Below are 24891 nucleotides of genomic sequence, written 5' to 3' on the forward strand. Positions count from 1 at the left end.
AATGAGAACCCAGGTGGATGTGAATTTCAAATCGCACATAGACTGCAGTATCAAATATTATCCCATTTTCAATTTCCGTTAATCCTTTTGATTACGTCCAGGACAAAGTTGGTTTCACAGCTAATACTTGGTGCTTAACATCTAACACTTGGCTAACCGGTCGAACCAAGAAAGAGCAGGCTGAGCGCTTTTAACAGACTATAGATAAAATTTAACTGTTTTGTTTTCATTTAACTTAGTCCCACTGTACTCTTACGTGGCAAATGAGAGCGAATTTCCACTGATGGTAGTGGAAATTTCTTAAACTTGTTCAACTGCTTTGCATATGTACAGAATACCTTTAAAAGGAAGCACAAAGGGGCACCTGGGTGGCTCAGTCGATTGAGCGCCAGACTCAGGTCATGATCTCACCTCAAGGTTCGTGGGTTTGAGCCCCGCATCAGGCTCTGTGCTGACAGCTCGGAGCCTGGAGCCTGCTTCGGATCCTGTGTCTCCCTCTCTCTCAAAAATAAATAAATGTTAAATTTTTGTTTTGTTTTGTTTTGTTTTGTTAAAGGAAGCACAAAAACTGGTAATACTTCTTGTCTCCGCGGAGTCTTTATGGGTGGCTGGGGGAAACTAGGAGGAGACGGACATTTTGACTTTATTATATTCTTCTACACAAAATTCGAATTTTGTGACCGAAGATGGAGACAAAACAAACGAGAAAATTATTAAATAAATAATAGCGCATTTGGTAGGGAGAATATGGCAAAAACCATGAAGGTCTTAGAATAAATGGAGCTAAGGAAATGCTGTGTCAAAAACTTAGCGGTGCGAAAAAAGAATCCACTTTACAGAGGAAACCGTGGACGAGGTGGCCCAGCGTTAGCCTCTGCCTCCTGAATGCTCGGTTTCTGTGGCTGGAGGTTCCACCTGCGCTTGCGCACAGTCTCAAGTCGGCCATTTCTGCGAGCATCTTCCACAACCGACCGAGAGCGCGCAGAAACAGCACGCACGCTTGCGGGGACGCGCACGCACGCGCGCCACGCCCCACCCCGTACGGCCCCACAAATCCCGAGGCGGCGAGGCCGGGGTTGTCTAGGCTCCGGGAGGTAATGCCCCGGAAGGCAGGGAACTTGGAAGAGGCCGAGGCCGGTGTGGAGGAGGTGGACGCGGAGGAGGTGGGCCCTGAAGAGTACGGCGGGGAGGAGTCGGGCGCCGAGGAGTCTGGCCCGGAAGAGTCTGACCTCGAGGAGCCGGGCGCCGAGGAGGAGATGGAGGCTGGGCAGCCGCGACCGGTGCTACGCTCAGTGAACTCTTGCGAGCCGTCTCAGGTCATCTTCTGCAACCGCAGTCCTCGCGTCGTGCTGCCGGTGTGGCTCAACTTCGACGGCGAGCCGCAGCCGTACCCGACACTGCCGCCCGGCACGGGCCGCCGCATCCATAGCTACCGAGGTAGGTGAGCCGGGGTCGCCCTGGCCCGGGCCGGCCCAGCCCGGTCGCGCCTCCTGCTTTGTCCCGGGGCGCAGCGAACGCCTGCTGGTGCCCCAGAGAGGTTGTGACAGATCCAGGTTGACGCTGCTACTAGGTGGCAGCTAATTCTTTCTTATAGGACTGAGTAATTTGCATCGGAGGTGGCTTTTCCCCCTTACACGTATATTTACCCCTAAAAGTGCTCCGTACCTAATGCCCGTTTGTTCATTACGTCTCTGAGAGAATCTCACATTCCCGAGTGTCCCCAGTGGGCCAGGTCCGCGTTAGGTCCCTGCCCTTCATGGAGAACACAGTCCAGTCGGGGAGACAGATGCATGCATAAACAGATGAGAACAAGCCAGTGTCACAGTTGCTGCAGGAGGAACGGAGCACAGCGGCCCGTGGGAGCTTGGAGCAGGCACCTAGCTCAGTGAAGGGAAGGGGTGTGTAAGTTTCAGTTAAGGACAGCTTTCCAATGGATCGTTTTGCCTTGAGAGTACGCGGTAATGTTTCTCAGACCTTTACTCCAAATTTCCCCTGATATTAAAGAAGGGAGAACACAGTTCTTCCAGGGATCAACATTTCTGTAGTCTTCTATTTTATCTAGGAAATTGTGTGAAATTTTGTTTTTTTCATCTAAAATTTGTCTGTGCTTGAGTTAACATAAATTTTTTTTAGAGAATCTTTTTTTTATTTTAAGTTTTATTTATTTTGAGAGAGGGGGTGGAGAGAGAGGGGGGCAGACCATGACCTGAGCCAACAAAACCTAGAGTCTGCCCCTCAACTGACTGGACCACCCAGGCGCCCCTTAATATAAACTTTTTAAAAATTACTTACCATGAGGGGCGCCCGGTTGGCTCAGTAGATTAAGCATCCCACTCCCAGCTCAGGTCATGATCTCACGGTCAGTGGGTTCAAGCCCCCCATCGGGCTCTGTGTTGACAGCTCAGAGCCTGGAGCCTGCCTCAAGTTCTGTGTCTCTCTCTCTGCCCCTCCCCCACTCACACTCCGTCTCTCTGCCTTTCAAAAATAAATAAACAATAAAAAAAAATGACTTACTGTGTGAATGTACTTAATGGCACTGAACAGTACACTTAAAATGGTTAAAATGGTCAATTTTATGTAAGTTTTACTATAATAAAATTTTTTTTTACCAGTTTACGTTTCTTAAAATTTCCCACCAAATCTTCAAGTACATTTGTGTCCCAGGAACACATTCAGACATGCTTTCCACCTGCCTTAAACAGAATGTTAGTCCTAGGGAAGGGGGGGGGGGGGGGTTGCCTTCTCTCTCTCTCTCTCTCTCTCTGTCTCTCTCTCTCTGTCTCTGTCTCTCTCTCTTTTTGCATATGATGTATTTGTTTCTAAATTCACGTATACCTTACATACAGTAAAATGCACAGATCTTAGAGATTGATGCATTTTTGACAAATACGACACCTAGATCAAACTATAGGTTAAAACATTTCCATCACTCCAGGAAGTTCCTTCCTGCCCCTTTCCACTCAGTCCCCTCCCTTTCAGAGGCAACCATTCTTTTGATTTTTCACACCATAAATTAGTTTGGTCTATTCGTACAGAATGTACCTTTTTCTGTGTGGCTTCCTTTTCTGAACATGATCTTTTTGCATCTTCTTGTTCTTGAGAAGCACAGATGTAAAGAGTTGTTGAAGTTCTTTTAGTTTGCAGTGTTGGGTGTGATTCGCAATGCATGTGTTTGCTTTTTGACCACGGTAGCAGAAAGGGTGCTGTATTTGAAGCCTCAAGTATCTGCTCTTTTTCCCTTACTGTCCTCGTTGCCTTGAGCAAGTCCCTTGGCTTTTTCAGATCTATTTGCTCATCTGTAAATAGATCTGTTGTGAGGACTGAGTAAGGTAATATTACTGGGAGGGCTTAGTAAGATATTTAAGCAGCGTGGGAGGCAAGCACTTCAGGGTCAATCCAGGAAGATGAAGGAAATGGGTGTGTGGCTACATAACAGCCTCTTCTTGTTTTGACAGGTCACCTTTGGCTTTTCCGAGATGCAGGAACATATGATGGGCTTCTGGTTAACCAAACTGAACTATTTGTGCCATCTCTCAATGTTGATGGACAGCCTATTTTTGCCAACATCACACTGCCAGGTACTGATGTTCTATCTTACTTTATAAAAAGATAAGGCTGGGGGTGCCTGGCTGGGCTCAGTGGGTAAAACATGTGATTCTTGATGTCAGCATCGTGAATTCAAGCCCCACATTGACCATAGATCCTACTTAAAAATGAATAAATAATTATTTAATTAAAAATGATAAATCAAAAGATAAGGCTGTTGGAATAAGTAGAGAATAAGCAACTTGAAGGATCCAAACCTTTATTGGTTTTTCCTGGATGCTAGTCAAGTTATCCAACCTTTCTGTGTCCTTTTCTCCACTATAAATAAAATGGAACTAATTTATTTGTATCTTCTATATTGAACAAAGATGTGGTTGCTCAGAAGCTCTTTGGGCTTGTCAGAAATGAGCTGAATTAAAATACCTGATTGTCAGGGTACCTGGCTGGTTCAGTCGGTAGAGCATGTGACTCTTGATCTCAGGGTTGTGAGTTCACGCCTCACATTGGGAGTAGAGATTACTTACAAAATTTAATAAATAAGTAAAATATCTCATGTAATTATGAATACATTTTCGTTTCCCTGGCCTTAGAGCAGAATTATGCCCTAGAGTCTTAGAGAAGAATAAAGTATAGAGAATGAGATATCATGGCTTCTAGTGTTGTTTTTTTTTTTTTTTTCTTTTTTTTCTGAGAGTGTGAGAGAGTGTGCCTGTGAGTAGAGGAGGGTCAGAGGGAGAGGGAGAGAGAGGATCTTGAGCAGGCTGTACGCCATGAGATCATGACCTGAGTGGAAATCAAGAGTTGGACACTTAACTGAGCTGCCTGGGCATCCCTAGTGTTGTACCTTTTAATGTTATTTAACCCACTCAAGCTCACAGTGCCAATCAGGGGTTAAAAAAAACACACCAAATTGAATGTTAATATCATGGTTTACGATTTGTTTAAAACTCATTTGATTTTAAATAGAAAATGACCTATGACCCAGCAATTGCACTACTAGGTATTTATCCAAGGGATACAGGTGTGCTGTTTCAAAGGGGGCACATGCACCCCCATGTTTATAGCAGCACTGTCGACAATAGCCAAAGTATGGAAAGAGCCCAAATGTCCATCGATGGATGAATGGATAAAGAAGATGCGGTATATGTATATAATGGAGTGTTCCTCGGCAATCAAAAAGAATGAACTCTTGCCATTTGCAACTATGTGGATGGAACTAGAGGGTATTATGCTAAGCGAAATCAGTCAGAGAAAGACAAATATCATATGACTTCACTCATATGAGGACTTTAAGACACAGAACAGATGAACACAAGGGAAGGGAAGCAAAAATAATATAAAAACAGGGAGGGGGACGAAACAGAAGAGACTCTTAAATATGGAGAACAAACAGAGGGTTACTGGAGGGGTTGTGGGAGGGGGGATGGGCTAAATGGGTAAGGGGTATTAAGGAATCTACTCCTGAAATCATTGTTGCACTATATGCTAACTAACTTGGATGCAAATTAAAAAAACAAAAACAAAACTCGATTGATTTTATTAGGTTGAACCCAAACAAACTATTCTAGTGGGTTAAAAAACTCCAAATACTGGGGCACCTGGCTACCTCATTTGGTGGAGCATGCGACTCTTGATCTCGGGGTTGTGAGTTCAAGCGCCATGTTAGGTGTAAAGATGATTTTAAAATAAAATATTAAACACCCAAATACATGTAGCTTCATAAGGTTCAAACTGATATGTATGTATAGATCCTATCTTAAGGAAGTAGGTGTATAAAAATTGGTAAGTTAAATTGATAAATGTAGTAAATTTTGCCTTATAGGATACCCTTACAGTGTCAGTTTCCCAGTGAGCTTAAAATAGAATTGGAGGGGTACCTGGGTGGATCAGTCAGTTAAGCATCTGACTCTTGATTTAAGGTCTGGGTTTGTGAGATTGAGCCCCGCATTGGGCTCTACACTGACAGTGCGGAGCCTGCTTAGAATTTTCTCTCTCTGCCCCTCTCCTGCTTGTGTGCTTGCTCTCTCTCTCTCTCTCTCCCTTTGTCAAAATAAAAAAATAGACTAAAAATAATAAAAAATACAAATAAAATCTTAAGAATTTTTTAATGTTTATTAATTTTTGAGAGAGAGACAGTGCGAGCTCAGGAGGGGCAGAGGGAGGGAGACACAGAATCCGAAGCAGGCTGCAGGCTCCGAGCTGTCAGCACAGAGCCTGATGTGGGCTCAAACCCACAAACCAGGAAGTCATGACCTGAGCCGAAGTCAGTTGCTTAACTGACTGAGCCACCCAGGCGCCCCCCAAAAGTAGAAATAAAATATACTTGGAGTTCCTCAAATCCAGTTACAGGCTGTTTGGTTATCTGTTGCTGTGTGAGAGCTACCCCAGAATAACAACCACCTTTTTATTTGTTCATAATTCTACAGTCTGGGCTGAGATCAGCGAGGGGGGTTTCTGCTCACTGGTGGTGGTTGGTGTGGCTGACTTCTGCTGGCAGGTTGGCAAGAGGTTGAGCCTCTCTTCCATGCTTTCTCAGGGCATGACCCTCTTTGTGTGGTGTCTCCTGCCGGGTGGCTTGGGACTCCTGAGAGCATAAAAGCAGGAGTTGCCAGGGCTTCTTTTTTTTTTTAATTTTAAAAAACTAAACAATTTTTAATTTAATCTAATTAATATATTTTTAAAAGTTTGTTTACTTATCTTGAGAGCAGCGGGGGAGGGACAGAGAGAGGAGAGAGAGAGAATCCCAAGCAGACTCCATGCTGTCAGTGTACAGCCCAACACGGGGCTTGATCTCATTTACTGTGAGAGCATGACTTGAGCGGAAATCAAGAGCCGGACACTCAACTGACTGAGCCACCCAGGCACCTCTTAATTTTTTATTTTGGAGTGTGAGCAGGGGAGAGGGGAAGAGGTAGAGAGAGAGAGAGAGAGAGAGAGAGGACCTTAAGTGGATCCACACTCAGTGCAGAGTCTGATGCAGGGCACAGTCCCACAGCCCTGGGATTGTGACGCTCAACTGACTGAGCCTCCCAGGTGCCCTTAAGTTGCCAGGGCTACTTAAAGCTTAGGTTCAGAATTGGCACAATGTCACGTCACCCACGTTCAATTAATTAAAGCACATCACAAGCCCAGCCCTCTTATAAGGGGAAGTTATTATACAAGGTCATGCATACCATGAGATGTCCATTAGGGCCATCACATTCCCCTCTGCCACAACACATGTACTCAATTTTTTTTCCTCCAAAGTGAGGTGCTTCTATAGTAAATGGAATTGCTATGGTTGGCAAAGCGTCTTGCTCATTTCTTGTCCCAAGGCCCGAGTCTGCTGCTGAGGTTTTGGTTTTCTGCATTTACAGTGTATACTCTGAAAGAGCGGTGCCTCCAGGTTGTCCGAAGCCTAGTCAAGCCTGAGAATTACAGGAGACTGGACATCGTGAGATCACTCTATGAAGATCTGGAAGACCATCCGAATGTAAGGAAAGACCTGGAGCGGCTGACACAGGAGCATATTGAAAACCAGCGGATGGAAGGGGAGACTGAAATGAAATGAAACGAAACTGAAATGAAATTTGCACTCCTGAGTCTCGGCCTTAGATGGTACTGACTAGTCTTGATCTACATTTAGGACTGGTCACTTATTCTCAGATTCAAGGTGTCTCATTCCCGGATGAAAAAATCCTCCATTGCTTAAAGGAAAGTTAACTGACTTCACTAGGCATTGTGATGTTTAGGGGCAAATGTCACAAAATGTAATTTAATGCCTGCCCTTTCTAGAAGTATTCAAGTATTCATCAAGTAGTTGCATTTTTGCCTCCTAGTAAGTCAGGAAAGTTTGTATGTAAGGACTTTTGTGTAAGTGCTTCAATGAGAATTGCAGCATACTCTAAAATTGTAAGAAAGCAGTGGCATCTGCTTTTAATTGCTGTGCTGTGGTTGGTGACGTGTCAGCCTCCCACTTGGAGAAGACAGACATGTCCTTGAGGCAGGGACAAGTCTGTCTTCTCTTTGGGACCCCAGTGCCTCACACATTATGAGCCTTCAGTCAGTGTTTGTTGAATGAACAAACCAGTGGATACTTTGGTAGAAAGTGTTTGGAAGTTTTGCCCTTTTTTGGGGGGTGGGGAGGTGGGACCTTACAGTGTATACCATAAACAAATGTTTTAAAGGGAATTACTTTTATAGAAAGCACTTTTTATAACTTTCTAAATTTTGTGCTTTTCTCTGTCCGCTGTTGTTGCAGTGCTCTTTTATTTGTTTCTAAACCAGGATTAGCTTTGTGGTGATCACTTTTTTTAAACTTGACAGCTGAACTGAAGATAGGAGAAAATAGCTATCCTCTTAATTCTAGTATTAAGGAGCTACTGCTGTACTGCAAATAGGTTTTTGCCAAGTGTGGATATTTCTGTTACTTTTTGTAAATCCATTACATTTCTGTTTGGCTTAGCATTTTTTTTTTTTTTAATGCTGCCAGCATTTTAACCAGGGGCCAGTGGTTTTGGGCGCTGGGGACCACTGAGGAGAGCCACTCTTGGGTTCATGTGGACTCACGAGGCTGCCTGGTTTAGCATTTTTCATCAGGCAGGAACTGGTGAGACTTTGCACCTGGCTGGAAGAGAGGTGGAGGAAGGAAGCCCTCCATCTCTGGGATTACTCACAACACAGAATGGATTCCTGGAGTAGCTAAGAATGTTTTATAGTTTTATAAATGTACAAATCCTTTCTTATAGGCTGGACTTAAATTGATTAATTCAAATGCAATAGTTCTATCAGTCTGATTTTTTTTTTGGTAACTAATAGTTTAAAAAAAAAAAAAAAAATCCCCCCAGTAGAGAACATTTTGGTAAAGACAGTAAAGTAAAAGTAAAAAAAAAAAAAAAAAAAGATCACTGTAGATAAATTACTTGAATACAACCACTAAACATTTTGAACTTTTAGCCTCTTTAGGGCATCTTGTGGTTGGTTTGGTTTTACGTAGTTAAAATCATACTGAATATACAGTTTTGTATTCTACCTTCTCAGTTATAACTTTATAACTTAAATATTTTCCCATGGTATTATAAGCTCTTTTCAGACATTAGTGCGGTCTTCCTTTTGTAAACAGTGGGATATTTCTTGGTATCTCTAGTTCCTGTACTAACCTTTGAGCACAATTTCTGTGCTCTGAAATCAGCATGAACAAGACAATGCTCCACAGTTTCCCCTAGACTTTGTTTCACCTAATCTTAAGCCCCTCTTTCAACATTGAACAAATCGATTAGCTTTTGTTTCTTAAACGCACTGTAGCACTCATTCAGTGACACACCTCTCAGTGTCTACCGTGTTACGAGCTGTTGGGTGGGAAGAAAGAAATCCTGGGGAGCTGGAAGCAGTACATATTTGAGGGTGGGATGGGATGGGGAATGTAAGGACGTAAGGATTAGTTCAATGTTGGTTGTTTTTTTTTTAAACCTGTCTTTGTCCAAATGAAATTCGTGTTTCTCTTGTGAAACCATGTAGATTGAGTACTGTGTTGTTTTGTGTGTTGTCCAGGAGGATTAAAAACCTGTAGCATGAATAATATGTTTTTCATTTGAAATCTTATGACTGTATCAAATGTATTGCTCTTAAGAGACTGTGATGTTTTCCTATTTTGAGTTAAAAAAACCTGTTCTTTAATACATTAAATGGTGCTGAGTAAAGAAAATAGGTGGGGTGTGTCTCAGTGTTACTTCAAACAGGCTCTGTTGTGAGAACTGTGTTTCTTTAAAGACTTGAAGTGGGGAGGGGCATTGCAAATACAAGCACCTGTCTTCATGCTCAGTCCCTTTTCTTTTGTTTTTATTATTTATTTTTATTTTTTAAATTTTCTTAAGTAATCTCTACACCCAATATGGGGCTCGAAGATCAAGATCAACCCCAAGACCAAGAGTCACATGCTCTACTGAGCCAGCCAGGCCACCCACCCTGGTTTTATGTATGTATGTGTTTGATTTTTAATTTTTCTTTCTTTTCTTTTTCACCGTGTTTTATTTATTTATTTTTAATTTTTATTTGCTTATTTTTTCTTAAGTAGGCTTCGTTCCCAGTGGGGATCCCAACATGGGGCTTGAACTCACGACCCTGAGATCAAGACCTGAGCTGAGAGGTGCCTGGGTGGCACAGTCGGTTAAGCATCCAACTCTTGATTTTGGCTCAGGTCTTGATCTCACAGTTGTGAGATCAAGCCCCAAGTTGGGCTCCACACTGAGCATGGATCCTACTTGGGATTCTCTGTCTTCTTCTCTCTCTCTGCCCCTCCCCGACTTGTGCTTTCTTTCTCAAAATAAATAAACATTAAAAAAGAAGACCTGATTTGAGATCAAGAGTTGATGCTTAACCCTTAACTGACTGAGCCACCCAGGTGCCCCTTGCCATTTTTTTAATATTTATTTTTGTGAGAGCGTGAGTGGGGAAGGGTCAGAGAGAGAAGGAGACGGAGAATCCCAAGCAGGCTCTGTGCTGTCAGCGCAGAGCCCAATGCAGGGTTCCAACCCACTACGAGATCATGACCTGAGCCAAAGCCAAGAGTCAGACACTCAGCCGACTGAGCCACCCAGGTGCCCCCACCATGTTTTTTATTTTTTCTAATTTTCAAAAAAAATGTTTATTTTTGAGAGAGAGTGTGAGCAGGAGAGAGACAGAGAGAGAGAGGGAGACAGAGAATCTGAAGCAGGCTCCAGACTCTGAGCTGTAAGCACAGAGCCCGACACGGGGCTCGAACCCACGAACCAGGAGATCATGACCTGAGCCAAATTTGGGCGCTTAACTGACTGAGCCACCCAGGCACCCCCTCCCCCCCCACTGTGTTTTATTTTATTTTTTTCAAAACACTTTCTTTTAGCTTTATTTTTCATGTAAAAATGAAGTATCACTGTGAAAAAAATTAAGCCTTACAGAAAAGCATTAAGAAGAAAAGTACTCACATTGGGAACAAAGGTGTTTGTTTTTTTTTCTTCCACATAAACAGAACCAACCTTAACAGACACGTCACTGAAGAAGAAACACAGTTGGCAAGTAAGCATATGAAAAATGCTTCACATCATGTCACCAGGGAAATGCCAATTAAAATGAGATACCAATACATTTGGTATTAGAGTGGCCAAAATCTGGAGGATTGCCAACAAATGTTGGTGAGGCAGAGCAAGAGGAATTCTGACTGCTGGTGGAATGCAAAATGGTACAGCCACTTTGGAAGACAGTTTGGTGGTTTCTTACAAAACTAAACATTTTATTATTATATATTCCAGCAATCCTGCTCCTTGGTATTTATCCAAAGGAGTTAAATGCTTGGGTATTTATAGCAGCTTCATTCCTAACTACGAAAACTTAGAAGTGTCTTTTAGTAGGTGCATGGCTAAATAAACTGGTTCCAGACAACAGAATATTAATCAGCACTAAAAAGAAATGAGTTGTCAACCGTGAAAAGACATGAAGGAAACTTTAATGCACACTACTAAGTGAAAGAAGCCAATCTAAAAAGGTCACCCAGTGTATGATTTCAGCTGTGTGATGTGGAAAAGACCAAACTATGGAGTAAAAAGATAATGGTTGCCAGGTTATGGAGGGAGGGTGGGATAAATAGGCAGAGAACAGGGTTTGTTTAGGGCAATGAAACTCCTCTGTATGATACTCTAATAGTAGGTACGTGAGTTTTTGCAACATGGAATATACAAGACCAAGAATAAACCCTAAAGTAAACTATGGACTTGGGGTGATAATTATGAGTCAATGAGGGTTCATCAGTTGTAACAAAGATACCGCATTGGTGGGGATGTTGATCGTGGGGGAAGCTTTGCATGTGTGGCGGCAGGAGATGTATGGGAAATTCCTATACCTTCCTCTTAATTATGCTGTGGTTTTTAAATTAAAAAAAATTTTTTTTTAATGTTTATTTATTTTTGAGAGAGAGAGAGAGAGACAGTGTGTGAGCTAGGGAAGGGGCAGAGAGAGGGAGACACAGAATCCAAAGCAGGCTCCAGGCTCTGAGCTGTCAGCACAGAGCCTGATGTGGGGCTCAAACTCACAAGCTTTTAGATCATGACCTGAGCTGAAGTCAGACGCTTAACTGACTGAGCCACCCAGGTGTCCCAATTACACTGTGATTTTAAAGTCTATTTAAAAAAAAAAAAAAAAAAAAAAAGGTGAGTGGTTACCATTTTATCAGTACTTATACTGAGAAGGTTATGAAAGGACAGGCACTGTCCTAGAAATCAACACACTAAGGATATGAAATAGATAGCAGTGTTTTGGACTCTTGACACGTGAGCACCAATGTGAACTTTTCAGATACTTTCACACAAATTTCCTGTAACCTGTTCTTACCAGCTCAGTCCTACTCTATGCCAGTCACTGGGCTGCCTGATACCCCTTCAGTAGTTCCCTTTTCTGTCAGCACACTTAAACTGCCTGCCCCACAGAACACTTCTCTGGGGCTTCCCCTCACCGCACATACCCTGTAACCCATTGGCAGATCATAGAAAAAATGGATAACCTTACGATGTTAATCAAAAGGATTTGGGCAATAGCCCTGGATATATAAAAGAAAAACCCACAAAACTTGTTTCAAAGTTGGAACATGAGGGGCGCCTGGCTGGCTCAGTCAGTGGAGCATGTGGCTTGATCTTGGGGGTTTGAGCTCAAGCTCCACGTTGGGTGTGGAGATTACTTAAAAATATTATTTCAAAAAATATTTATTTATTTTGAAAGAGAGAGTGAGCAAGCATGAGTTGGGGAAGAGCAGAGAGAGAAGGAGAGAGACAATCCAAAGCAGGTTCCATGCTGTTAGTGCAGAGCCTGACATGGAGCTCGACTCCCACGAACCGTGAGATCATGACCTGAGCTGAAATCAAGAGTCGGACGCTTAACTCACTGAGCCACCCAGGCACCCCTACTTAAAAATGTTAAAAAAATATATCGGAACATGAAACCTCAGGAAAGTATGTCAGCATAACATACATACAAATAGCAATATGCTCTCCCTGTTCTTCAGGCAGAAAACACAAAAGATTGCCTTGCACCACTTGGGAGAAGTTGAGTCTTAGAGTCCTGCATTGGCCCCACAAATGTTAACAGAATACTGTAAGGACCAAAGGAAATCATAGCGAACCATTTTATCTTCAGATAAATTGAAGGAGAGTTCCTTGGTCAAGGGATAGCTTAGCAGCATTGTGCTTGAGAGGGAGTGGCATGAGATGACATTCTTCACCTTTAGGAGGTCCCACACAAGAATGCTGGGAATGTGAGGATGATTCTATCAGGTCTGGAATACCCTGTCCTGGAACAACTACAGGGAGAAGGGAGGAATTGTGAGTGTGGCCTGGTGTGCCCCTGGAGCAGCAGTTTTCCAAATATTGGTTTATAGTTTTCCTTGATAGACTCTAGGACTGTCCTACGTCTCTTGTAGATAAGAAAGCAGACTCCTCTGGAACAGACCCCAATACTGAAAATAAATGTACATCCCAAATAAAGGGAAGGAGGGAAGGTGTTCATTCTCTTTCTCCTATCCCTCCTCCCTCCGTGTGTGTGTGTGTGTGTGTGTGTGTGTGTGTGTGTGTGTTAATAGAAAATATATTGATCTCCACCCCTGGTTCCCAGCACATAGTTCCTAAAACCCTGGTAAATTCCTAAATGATAAAGCACTAGAAGCATCTTTTGTTCTAATGAAGCAACTCTAGGTAGGCTTTTGAATGGCTCCTGGCTGGGGGCTGGTCACCAGAAAGATACCAAGTCATGATTAGAAGCTTGGGATTTTCAGCTATGCCCCATCTCCTACTTCTGCAGAGAGGGCAGAGGGGATGGAAATAGAGTTAATAATTGATCCTGCCTCTGTGGAAGCCTCCACAAAATCCTAGCAGTAGGGGGTTTGACAGCTTCTGGGTCAGTACACTCCTCTAGACTGGGAGGGTGACGCAACCCAACCCCATGGGCACAGAAGCTCCTGCACCCTATGTATCTCTTCATCTGATTGTTCATCTGTATCTGTCTATCTATTTATTTATTTATAAAGTGTATTTATTTTGAGAGAGAGAGAGAGAGAGCGTGTGCTGAAGGGGGAGCGGGTGAGGGGCAGAGAGAGGGAGAGAGAGAATCCCAAGCAGATTCTGTGTTGTAGAGCCCGATGTGGGGTTTGAGAGATCACGACCTGAGCCAAAATCAAGAGCAGAGGCTTAACAGACTGAGCCACCCATGTGCCTCTGTATCCTTTTTTTAAAAAAGTAAATACTATAAGTGTTTCTTTGAGTTCTGTGAGCTACTCTAGTAAATTAATTGAACCCAAGGAGGGGGTCATGGGAACCTCCTATCTGTAGCCAAGTAGTACAGAAGTGATGGGTGACCTGGGGCACTGCTACTTGCCATCCACATCTGAAGTAGGGAGGGAACAGTTTTGTGGGAATGAGCCCTTAATCTGTGGGATCTGACACTATCTTCGGGTAGACAGTGTTAGAAGTAAGTTAGGTTGTAGCACACCCAGCCCGTGTTGCACAGAATTGCTTGTGGGGAATTACTCCCCTGCCTCCACATTTGGTGACCAGAAGTGTCAAAAGCTAAGTGTTCTGTGTAAATAAAGGAGAAACATAGAGGAGAAGGTAGAACTGTTTTTTGTTTTTTTTCCTACCCAAGAGGAGGAGAGAGTAGGACTGGGTTTTTTCTCAAAGCCCTCTGGGAAAATTAATAAAAGGAAAACTCGCTAAAATGGAATCAGGAGGCCAGTAGGGGGAGCTCTCACACCCTACCACTCCTGATCAGTTGCATATCCATAGGAAGAGATGGACCTTGTGGGTCTACACTACTTTACCATCCCAGTAGGAGAAAAAAAGGTTTACCTCTTCTCCCAGCAACAGCGCAGCCAATGAGACAACTCAGCCAGTGAAAAGTCACTATACTTTAAACTCCCAGTTTGCTCTAATGGACTTTATGACAGCACTCCCAACTCCCCTCTTTCATCTATAAAAGAGACTTCTCTTTTGTTCTGCGACTTGCCTATGGGTTTTGCAGTAGCTTGTGTGTCCTGAATTCCAATTCTCTGCTATTTCTGAATGAACCCAATTTTGCTGGTAAAATAACTGACAGTTTTATGTTTAAGGTTACCTACTCTTCTGGAGAATGATCATGTACTATTGTGGTAGGGTCCCCTCCCTAAAGGAAAAAAAGAAAAACAAAAAAACAAAAACCCTCAAGGCAACCTGGCTATATGCATATGTGACAACATCCCTCACGACCTTGTAACATGAGACCATTTAATCAGACTGCATGCTTGTGTGTTACCATATATGGGAGACAAAGAAGTAAAAAATAAATAAAAACCTACGCCAGGTGGCATTTGGGGCTCAGTTCTTTGCATATGAACCCAACTATGAACCCAACTGAGCGGTGCCAGCAGGAATAAAGTTGCTTCCTGGAAAGAAAAGCCTCGGTGTCACGACTCTTTGTGCGAGAATCCTGCTACACTATCAGAAAAAAACAATGAAGATATTTTTATTAGAAAAAACATGTGCAAAGTACACAGAGAAGCTTTGATATTGTTAATCCCCTATCATCAGTCTTCTTTTCTCGTCCCAACTTTGTGATAAAACACCGGTTCTCAACTCTGCCTGCCCATAATTAGAATTACCTGGGAAGATTTTTAAAATGCCAGTGCCCAAGTCCCACCCCAGTCTGGATCTTCGGAGGCCAAGCTGGGCATGTACAGTTTGTCAAAGGTAATTAGATGTGAATAGGTCTAAATGACATACCTATATAACTAATTACATTCAGCCTCAATAACTGTTTCAACTGATTGTGGGAGGGAGGGTATTGGCCAGAGAAAGCTAATTAGGGGAAGAAATGAACTGTGCAGGATCAAAGGAGATTTCTCTTTGTGGTGAGGCAATATTATAGAGTAGAAAGAGCACTTCCTTTGGAGTCAGAATTGGGTTGAATCCTGTCACGTGGCCAATTTGATTTGGCCAAGTTACACTGACTTATGCCTCAGTTTTCTCTTCTGTAGAATGGGAACAATTAAACCTACCTTATAGGGTTGTTGTGAGGATGCCAGATAATGTATGGTAAATGCTTGGTATTTGGCAGGGGAGCGGTAGCTCTACTACTTAGTAATAACAAAGATCTTACTTTGAAGAATTTATTCTAAAGAATGGGGACCAAGATGTGCCCCTAAGATGATCTGCTCAGGCCCTGATCTCTCTGATCAGATCTCTCTGGAGAAGAAAATCCTAGGACTCAGATTCCGAGCCCTGAGGATGGGATGAGAAGGAAACTTGCCAAAAACCCAAGGAAATAGCAGAGAGAGGAGTTGCTGGGGCTTGTCTATCCTGGACTAGGCTGAATGCAAATCTCCTGTGGTTTCAAAGCCCCAGCAGGGGGAAGAGGCCTCATGGCACTAAGGGAGGAAAGCTACGACCCATGCTCTGTGCTTGCAAAAGAGAGGGAGAGGCAGGAGGAGGAGGGCTCTGCAAGTAGAAAACATGAGAGAAACAGAAGGATCTATGCTCTGGGCTGTAGGTGCTTTCCCATTCTATTCCACCGTCAACCACTGCTGAAACACAGGACTTCCCATGAAAAGCAGTCACAGAACACTAAAATATGCCCTAATTCCAACATCAAAGGGGTAGACTCGCATAAAATCAACCCTTTACTGGGCTAAGCACTTTACTGTTTATCCCAAGCGTTTGGAGGTCCATTTAAGCTTCACACCAATCCTTCGAAGTAATTATGGGAGGATATCCAGTTTACAAAAGAGAAAACTGCAGCCTTGCTCAGGATAAAGTACCAGACAGTGACAGAACTACCGCTTGTATCCAGGTAGAATTCTAAGGTGGTGGATGCTTTTTTCTTTTCCTTTCTTTTAAAAATGAGTTTGATGTCCTTTGATCCTTTGTCCTCTGATGGATTGTGGGAGCACTCTTCCTGGAGCTTTTTTTCAATATTATCAATGGCAGCTACCATTTTTCGAGTCTATTCTCTGTACAAGAAAGACTATAGTAGGCATTCTATATGGGTTGTATAAATTGATTTAATCTATTTCTCTAGCTCACAACCCTAGGCAATAGAACTCATTAGTACCATTTTATAGATGTGGAATGCAAGGTTTGAGAAGTGAAATGGGTTGTCCAGGGACACAAAACCTGTTGGTGGCAGAACCAAGGCTTGCCCCAGGACTTTTTGCTTTCCTTTCAGGTTCCTTCTGCAGCCGGATGTTTATGGCCACAAAGTGGAACTCTAGTTTATTTGCTCTCACTGATGTTGCCCAATCTCTTGGAACTTCTCTATTTCTGTGTAAAAAAGGGGATAATACTGGGATGCCTGAGTGGCTCAGTTGGTGAAGCATCCAACTCGTGATTTCAGCTCAGGTCATGATCTCACAGATGTGAGATCAAGCCCCTCATGGGGCTCTGTGGTGGGCATGCAGCCTGCTTGAGATTCTCTCTACTTCTCCTTCTACTCCTCCTCCACTTGAGCATGTGCGTGTGCACACACTCTCTCTCAACAAAAAAGGGGGATAATACTATCTATAGCATAGGCCTATGAAAGTTACAGAAAATGATTTATGCTGAGCACATGATAGGTGCAGATAAGTGGTAGTTATTATAATAAAGAGGCAGTTTGTAGCCAGTGATCAGACTGTTTGGGTTCAAATCCCAGCTCTGTCACTTGTACCTGTATGATATTCGGCAACTTACCTAACCTCTCTGTGCTTCGGTTTCTCATCTGTACAATGGGGGTAATAACCACACCTACCTAATAGGTTCATTGAGAGGAGTGGGTAAAATGACCCAGGTGAAGTCTGCACATCGTAAATGATCAATAATACTAGCCACTATTAGTGTAAGTTCTCCTCCTACTCTACTTAATAATTCAATTTGCCCTGAAATCTCTCTTATTCTGCTTTCCCCCATTAAGATTTATTACCTTCTAAGATAATAATTCAGCATGCCACCCCCACTCTCTTTCATCATACTTTGCTTTTATTCTCTAATGTTACCTATCATGTCCTATAGTGCTAAGTTATTTACTTACTTAATATTTTACTGCTTATTGTCTATATTCCTCCAGGGTATGAATTTTGTCCTTTTTTTCTTTCTTTAAAAAAAATTTTAAAAAATGTTTATTTACTTTTGAAGGAAAGAGAGACAGAGCATGAGCGGGGCGGGGGGGGGGGGGGGGTTGGTGCGCAGAGAGAGAGGGAGACACCGAATCCGAAACGGGCTCCAGTCTGAGCTGTCAGCGCAGATCCCAACATGGGGCTCGAACTCACAAACCATGAGATCATGACCTGAGCTGCAGTCGGTCACTTAACCGACTGAGCCACTCACACCCCATGTCCTTTTTTCCTCAGAGGCATTGCCAGCACCTAGAACAGTGTCTAGCACATAGTAGCTGTTCAATGAACACTAACCCTTATTATGATAAAGTCTATCTTGTCTACCCTATTTAACTCGCTCTCAATTCCTAATTCCCCTTAACCAACTTTCCTTTTTCTTTTTTGTAATAGCATTTACTACCTTTTAACACACCTCATGACTTATTTATTACATACTTTTATTACTTATCATTAGTTTTCTTCTCCCACCATCTAGGTTTTAAGTCCCGTGAAAGTAAGGAAGTTTGTAGATTTTCTCCAATCCTGTATCTCCAATACCTTGAACAGTGCCTGGCATATAGTAGGTAATTAACAGAATATTTGTTGAATGAATTCTATGTGGCGGAGCGCCCGGAAACACTGGTACTGGAGTCAGAAGTCCTCGTGTGTCCTTAAACGCGTTCCCGCCCCACGTCGCCAGTCGGTCCAGCCGGCGGGGCGGTGTCGCGCCGCGAGTGGCCGCTGGGGGCGGTGGTGCCAAGCGCCCGGCCCGCCCACTTCCCCGGAGGAGGTGGCTGTCTGGCTGGACCCGCCCGCCCCCGGAGTAGAGAAGCCCCGGGTCCCCGCGGGGCTGCCCCAGTTGCCGGCGAGCCTGCCGCCGGCCTCCGGAGCCCAGCCATGTCCTGCTACATCTACCAGCTGCCCGCCTGGGTACTGGACGACCTGTGCCGCAACATGGACACGCTCAGCGAGTGGGACTGGATGCAGTTCGGTGAGTGGGCTCCCCCTGGCGACCCCGCCACCAAGCCCCCTGCCCACCCCTGTTTAAGTGGGTCCCGAACCGAGGGGCTCTTTGTGCGGCCATTCCGGGCCGGAGCCTCGTCGTGTATCCTCGGCTGGCCACCACCCCTTATCTGGACACCCCCCACCCCTCACCACTACCACCGGGATTGTCTGGAAGGTGTTAGACGATCTTTGAAAATTTCTGTTGTTCATCTGTCGCTGAATAATGACCGGCTCGACTTTGCTGTTTATGGTAAAGCTTATCCTAATAGCTCTGTCAGCAATTACTGTGCGCTTACTGTGCGTCCCGCCCGGATGCAGGCACTGACACGGATTATCTCATTGAATTCCCACAAGGGCCTATAAAGTGCATGTTTCTCTTACACCTTTTTACAGACGTGGAGACAGATTGAGAGAGTGATGGAGTAAATTCCCTACGGGCATGGCGTTGCTAAAAGGTTGCTAAATTCCTTGGTGTGTTTGTTTGTTTGTTTGAGCTTGGTAATAGGCAGAGAGGGCCTGGCACCTGGGGCGGGGCGGGGGGGAGGGGGGGACGCTGCGCGCCTCTGGTCCTCGGATTCCCAAGCAGAGGTCTGCATTCCAGGCTCCACCTCCTCCCAGCTGGTGACTTTGGACAAGTTGCTTCACTTCTCTGAGCCTCAGCTTCTTAATCTGTAAACTGGAGGTTCTTGTGAGTAATGAAAATTACGCAAAGGCACCTGACACTTAAGTGTCAGATTCTTGTAAGTAATAAGGAAGTATTAATAATTATTATGTTTGTGTTTGATGTCATTGTAACTGGTACCACTTTATTTTTAAAATAATCTCTATATTTTCTTTAAAAAAATTTTTTTTAACCTTTGTTCATTTTTGAGAGAGAGTGAGTGAGAGCGAGCCCTAGTGGGGGAGGGGCAGAGAGAGGGAGACAGAATCTGAAGCAGGCTCCAGGCTCTGAGCTGTCAGCACAGTGCTGGATGCGGGGCTCGAACTCACGCTTAACTGACTGAGCCACCTAGGTTCCCCTAAAATAATCTCTGTATTTTCTTTCGAACTTAGATTATTATATGTACCATTTATACAAGAGTGTATGATATATGCACAGTTGAAAGAATAGTAATAAAATGAACGTGTTTTTGTTATCCATCAGTTTGAGCAAATAATATACCTTTTAACCTAGTGATTCTCAACCAGAGGCGATTTTGCCCCCTCGGAAACACATGTCTGGACATTTTTGGTTGTCACAGCTGGCGGCATGCAGTGAGTAAAAGCCAGGGGTGTTGCTAACTGCCCTACAATGCACAGGACAGCCCCCTCCACGTAGGATTATCAGGTCCAAAGTGTCAATAGTGCTCAGATTCAGAAACCCCGTTTTCAACCAGTAACAAAAATAATACACGCTTATTGAAAAATAGCGTGGCAAACAAAGATTAGCTCAAATTCCACTACTCAGGGATAACCATTCTTATTTGGATGCTAATATAATAATGATAATAAACAGCAACAACTTTTGCTGCCTACTTCCTATGTGCTAGCAGAGTGCTATGTGATTTATACCTTCTAGTATATAATAATAAATTTACTTATGTGCATGCATTTTTCAAAAATTGTATCATTTTGTACATTCTAATAGCATGCTTTTTAAACTTAAAATATTCAGGTATTTCTCCTTGCCAAGCAATGTTCCTTAGCAACATGGATTTAGGTTTTATTTTTAGCTTGTATTTTTGTTAACTATTTTTAATGGAAAAAGCAACACATGCATTTATAAAAGTAAATAATACAGCAGGGGTGGGGAGAAAGGTAAAAGTCTTTCTTCTTCAGGGTCTTCAGTCTCAGTCCTCTCCCCAGAGGCGGTCACTGCTAACATGTCAGGACACCTCTGAGAAAGTCAGGACACCACCTGATCTTCTACACTGTTCCTTTGTTCCAATGACCTGTGACTTATCTACTTTGAATGTTTCCTGGGCAGTGGACAAATTTTGTATAAGAGACTCCCTCTAGGTTTTTTTTTTTTTTTTCATGTCGGCCTTGACTGTAAACACCAGAGGAACTTCTGTTCCTAAGATATTTAAAAGGTACACCTGTGGCTTTTTTTTTTTTTTTTTTTATTAAAGTTTATTTATTCTGAGAGAGACAGAGTGAGCAGGGGAGGGGCAGACAGAGAGGGAGAGAGTCCCAAGTAGGCCCCTCACTGGCAGTGCAGTGCCTGATGTGGGGCTGGAACTCACAAACCGTGAGATCATGACCTGAGTCAAGATCAAGAGTCAGACACCTAACCAACTGAGCCACCCAGGTGCCCCCAACACCTGTGGCTCTTTAAAAGCACTTTATGAGATATAATCTATATGCCATACAATTCACCCATCTAAAGTGTATAATTCAATGGTGTTTAATATATATAGAGAGTTGCATATCCATCTCGACAGTTAATCTTAGAACATTTTCATTGCCCCCAAAAGAAACCCTATACCCCTTAATTGTCAATCCCAACATTCCCACCACATACCACTCATTTTCCTCAGCTTTGGGCATTACCTATTCTGGACATTTCATAGAAATGGAATCATATAACGTGTAGTCTTTGGTGATTGGCTTCTTTCATATAGCATTAGTGTTCAAGACTCATCTCTGTTGTACCATGTATCAGTGCTTCATTTCTTTTTATTGCTGAATAATGTTGCACAATTTATAATCCATTCACCAGTTAATGGGGTTAACATTTGGGTCCTTTCCACTTTTTGGCTGTTTTTGAATAATGCTCTTGTGCATACTTGTGTACAAGTTTTTATGTAGATATATGTTTTCATTTCCCTTGGTAGATACCTAGGAGTGGAATTACTGAGTCATATGGTAACTTTATATTTAACGTTTTGAGGAAGTGCCAGACTGTTTTCGACATTGTCTGCACTATTTTACAGTCCCTCCACCCGTGTACGAAGGTCCAATTTCTCCATATCCTCCCCAACACTTGTTATTATCTGTCTTTTCACTGCTACCCATCTGAGCAGGTGTGAATGGTATGTCATTGTAATTTTGATTTGCATTTCCCTAATGACTAGTGATGCTGAGTATCTTTTTATGTACTTGTTGGCCCTCTGTACATCCTCTTTGGGGAATACCTCTGATTTTTTAGACCCTGGAGACACCAGAATTGCTCAAAGTCTTCAAAGACTTCCAATTGTGATTTAGGATATAATCCGAGCTCTACCAGGCTTTCCCGATCTGTCACAATCTGACCCCCACTGACTTCTGACCTCTTCTCCTTCCACACTTGCTCTTGCTTGCCCTGCTTTCAGCCACATCGGCCTCCCTGGTCCAGGCTCAGGGCCTCTGTATTTGCTGTTGCCTCTGCCTGGGACATTCCTCCCCCAGTGTTCACCATGGCTCCTTAGTTCCCTCTTGCCGCTGTAACGAATTACCACAAATTTAATGGCTTAAAAACAACACACATTTATCATGTTACAATTCTGGAGGTCACAAGTCCTAAAATCAAGGTGTTGGCAGGGTTGCATTCCTCCTGGATGCTCTAGAGGAGAACTCATTTTCTTGCCCAAATGTATCAGCTTCTAGGAGGCTGCCTGCTTACGTTGGCTCGTGGCCTCTCCCTCCACCTTCAAAGCCAACAGCAAAGCATCTTCAAATCTCTCTCTGACGTTTGCTTCTGTTACTATATCTTCTCTGAATCAGACACTGCTGATTCCCCCTTGTAAGGACCCTTGTAATTACATTAGGTCCACTCTGATCATTCAGATAATCCCATCTCAGAACCCCTAATGTGAGCCCATCTGCAAAGTCACTTTTGTCATGCAAGGTGGTTTTGGGGTTTAGGATACTGACATCTTTGGAGGGCCATAGCCCTTCTGGTCTCAGTTCATACTTCACCTTATTCCAGAGGCCTACCCTGCCCCCCCGTTACTCTGTACCACCACTGTATTTTATTTCCTCTGTTCCACTTAACATACTTTGATATTACCTCATTCCTTATTTATTTATGTGTCTCTCTCCCTGGAGAATGTAAGCACCATGAGTGCAGAGACCTCACCCATCTGGTTCACTCCTGTATTCCCAGAGTCTAGGACAGCACCTGGCCAGTGGGCAGACATTCAACAGCCACTTGAACAAATGATGAGCTGAAGGATGTAGGAATGGCGAGGACGTGGGGGGTGTGCACTTTTTATCCCACTGAATTGGCTTTGGCCCATGGTCAACCAGCTCTCCGTGTTGGCGTGGGGCTCGCTGGGCTGGGAGCTAGCCATGTTGCCTGTTTAGCTGCTCCTTGCCAGGTCACAGTATTGTCTGGCTTCCTCTTCATCAGAACTAGTGATCGCCTTTGTCCTTCCATTGCTAAAGAGTCTTTGCTTCTGTGAGTCATTTAGAAAAGAAAAGAGGGGTACATGGGTAGCTCAGTCAGTTAAGCATTTGACTCTTGGTTTTGGCTCAGGTCATGATCTCCTGGTTTGTGAGTTCAAGTCCCGCAATGGGCTCTGCACTGACTGTGCAGGGCCTGCTTGGGATTCTCTCTCTCTCTCTGTCTCTCTTTCTCTTTCTTTCTGTCTCTCAGAATAAGTAAATAATAAACTTAAAAAAAAGAAAATAAAAGAAAAAGATAGTCCCTTAGGGCAGATTGTGGTACTGGGGGGTACGTGGGGTGGGAAGATCCTTTGTCAGGTGATTTAGAAAATCGCATGGCCACATATGCGTGCTCTTTGGATTTGGCAACTGTTGGGAGACATTGTGGCTGCTTCCTGTTCATTTCCCTATGATTACAGTGGCATCCATTTTTTGTCTTAGGGGAAGACAGGCTTCTTACAGCGTCATCCACCCAGGTGTTTTCCAAAGGGCCCGAGGGCAGGAGTTGCTTTGTTGGACTGCTCCGCATCTTGCTCAGTCATGCATGTGCTAGCCTTTGTGCATCACCCTGCTTTGTCCTGGTCTAGCTGTGTGATTTTGGGCAAGTGACTCTGAGCCTTCTGTTTCCTCATCTACAAAATGGGAGTGAGTTGCTGAGATGCTTAGAGGACATGTTAGGGTCTTTCGTGTTTTCTCCTTCTCTTAGCCATGGAGGAGTCCCATTAATCCTGACAAGGGTCATTTGACCCTACATCACTTCCCACTGGCCAGGAATCATTTCAGGAGGCTATGTCGTATCTGTTTGAGAGGGCTTTGAGCATGAGGCATGGCTTACTACTCTCAGGTGAATGAACTCCTGCAGGATTCAGGGACTCAGATCCGGTGGGATGGTCCCACGTGGTCTTAACCACAGGGAACAAAACCAGGTTTTCATAGAACATAGGTGGCTTAATAATTACAGTTAACAGTTATATCATATTTTCTATGTACGAAGCATTATTCCAAGTACCTCTGTATATATGACTAATCTGATCCTTGCAACAGCTTCTGAGGCAGGTGCTATTGTTATCCTCATTTGCAGATGAGGAAACTGAGGCACAGGAAGAGGTAAAGGTCCTTCCTAAGTAGCAGAATAGGATTTTGAACCCTGGCCTCAGAATCCAAAATTTAGGCCCTGAACCACCCCTGTCCTGTCCTGATTATATAAATATGTATTTTTATATCTGTAGAAAAGTTTGGAAGATTAGAAGTAAAAGTATGACCAGTGTGGGATGATCACAGAGACTTTGATTTCATCCTGTTAGCCAATAATGACCAAGAATTTCTTGTGTGTGCTGAGAAAAGAGTTGGGAATTTAGCAGGGCCCTCAGTGCTGACTCATTCCCCCAAGATCTCTATCTTGCCTTGACCTGTTTTAAGGGCCTGGTTAGATGTTGATAGGTTAATGGGTTAAGAATTGTCACTTTCATGCAAATTGCTTTCATGGAAATGTTCGAAGTGCAAGGCGCCTCAGGGCTGGGTTCCTATTTCTCTTGTGTTGCCTGTAAGGAAAGCGCACCCCACAAAGGTGTGATGGAACACCACACCAGGGTTTCTGTTTTTCCCACTACCTCTGAAGAGTGGGAGGCATGCTGTGCCGGTGAACAGGTGAATAGCCGGGTGCATAGGGAAGGGGGCAGGGAGAGGTGTGGGGGAAGTGTTCCTTCCTCTTCCCTCCCCTCTTTTCTCTCAGCTTCTAGAAGCAGCCCCTGACCCTGCTGACATCATTTCCCACTGACCAGGAATCTGGCCTGGGGTTTCCAGTGACTAAAGTTGCAACTGAGAACTTTCCATCCCCTAACAGGCTTTCTCTCTGCAGAAAGATTGAGGCTGTCTCAATCTTTCCCATTCCTCCAGAG

The 24891-nt window shown here is 43.7% G+C and overlaps 2 protein-coding genes across 3 annotated transcripts in view; both read left to right on the plus strand.

The window, feature by feature from the left end:
• The first annotated feature begins 1011 nt into the window (after positions 1 to 1011).
• Positions 1012 to 8884, plus strand: VHL (von Hippel-Lindau tumor suppressor). The gene is made up of 3 exons (XM_060631752.3): positions 1012 to 1437; positions 3456 to 3578; positions 6903 to 8884. The coding sequence occupies exons 1-3, from the start codon at positions 1098 to 1100 to the stop codon at positions 7094 to 7096; spliced, it is 657 nt and encodes a 218-aa protein (XP_060487735.1). The 5' UTR covers positions 1012 to 1097; the 3' UTR covers positions 7097 to 8884.
• Positions 8885 to 18430: 9546 nt separating this feature from the next.
• The window catches only part of IRAK2 (interleukin 1 receptor associated kinase 2), a 64086-nt gene continuing 57625 nt past the window's right edge, over positions 18431 to 24891 (plus strand). The window contains exon 1 of one of the 2 annotated variants that reach the window (XM_078442764.2): positions 18431 to 18632. In XM_078442764.2, coding sequence (XP_078298890.1) covers positions 18539 to 18632 — 94 coding nt within the window. In that variant the 5' untranslated portion in view covers positions 18431 to 18538. The remainder of the gene's footprint in view (positions 18633 to 24891) is intronic. The other variant, XM_078442763.2, reaches the window with a different exon arrangement.

This window comes from Panthera onca, chromosome A2 (genome assembly GCF_046562875.1).
Source record: "Panthera onca isolate mPanOnc1 chromosome A2, mPanOnc1 haplotype 2, whole genome shotgun sequence".
Lineage (NCBI taxonomy): Eukaryota > Metazoa > Chordata > Mammalia > Carnivora > Felidae > Panthera > Panthera onca.